The 1,051-nt window shown below is 59.0% G+C and overlaps 1 protein-coding gene across 1 annotated transcript; it reads right to left on the bottom strand.

Annotated features, from left to right (window-relative positions):
- Positions 1–440: 440 nt before the first annotated feature.
- INSYN1 (inhibitory synaptic factor 1) lies at positions 441–1,051 on the bottom strand (the record flags this gene model as incomplete). The annotated part of the gene is made up of 1 exon (XM_057389077.1): positions 441–1,051. A coding segment is annotated over one exon (576 nt), but the record flags the coding sequence as incomplete, so codon positions are not given.

Raw genomic sequence — 1,051 nt, 5'->3', positions numbered from 1 at the left:
GCCGTTATCAGGAGTAAGCATTTATTGAAATACATATTTATATCTATTTATATCGATTTTCCAGCTCCATTCCCCCCATTTCCTCGTCCCCACCCCGACCCCAAACCCCAAAAACACGGGGTCAGTTTTTATGGGGAATCTTCTGCCGGGCCGGGATTTCAGGATATCAGGATTTCGGGATTTCAGGATATCGGGATTTTGGGGTATCGGGATTTCAATATTTTGGGATTTGGGGATTTTGAGATATCAGGATTTGAGATTTTGGGATTTTGGTATTTCAGGATTTGGGGATTTTGGGATATYGGGATTTTTGAATTTTGGGATTTCCGTGCCACCTTCTCACACCGCGTTTATCAGGAGTACGCATTTATTGAAATATATATTTATATCTATTTATATCGATTTCCCATCCCCATTCCCCCCATTTCCTCACCCCCTCCCCGACCCCAAACCCCAAAACCCCATAAACCCGGGGTCAGTTTTTATGGGGGATCTTCTGGCGGGCGGGCACGTAGGGCAGCAGCGTCTGCGTGCTCTTGTCGGCCACGGTCTGCGTGCTGCTGTTCCTCGTGGCCCTCCTCGCCCCGCCCGACCCCACAATTTTTGAGGCCGTCCCTTTTCCCGCGGGGCCGTCCCCGTCGGGGCCGTCGCCGTCATCGTCRTCGCAGCACAGGGCGTGGTACAGCACCTTGTCGCTGAAGCGGACACGCTCCCGCGTGCCGGCCGGACGCTGTGCCGTTCTGGCCGGTTCCTCGTCCGGCGTGGCGCTGCGGCCGCCGCGGGGGCCGTTGGTCAGCGGCACCGTCCCGTTCATCAGGCGGAAATCGGGCGGCCGGAGCGGCGCYGGCCGCGGAGGCTCCGGGCAGTCGCCAGGGTCGGAGGGCGTGGAGGCGTCCAGGAAGGAGCAGAATTCCCAGCTGTCCGAGAGGACGTCGGACGAGGCCGTGTCCAGAGGGCCCAGCTCCAGGCCGGCGCCGCCGCGGTCGCTGCTGGACGTGCTGCTGGCTGTGGCCGGGGTCCAATCGTCCGGCTCCAGGTCCAGTGCGAAGGC

This window comes from Malurus melanocephalus, unplaced genomic scaffold (genome assembly GCF_030028575.1).
Source record: "Malurus melanocephalus ecotype Western Australia unplaced genomic scaffold, MMel_1.1 scaffold_3392, whole genome shotgun sequence".
NCBI lineage: Eukaryota > Metazoa > Chordata > Aves > Passeriformes > Maluridae > Malurus > Malurus melanocephalus.
Note: the sequence above shows the minus strand (reverse complement) of the source record. Positions and strands in the feature narration are given on the sequence as shown.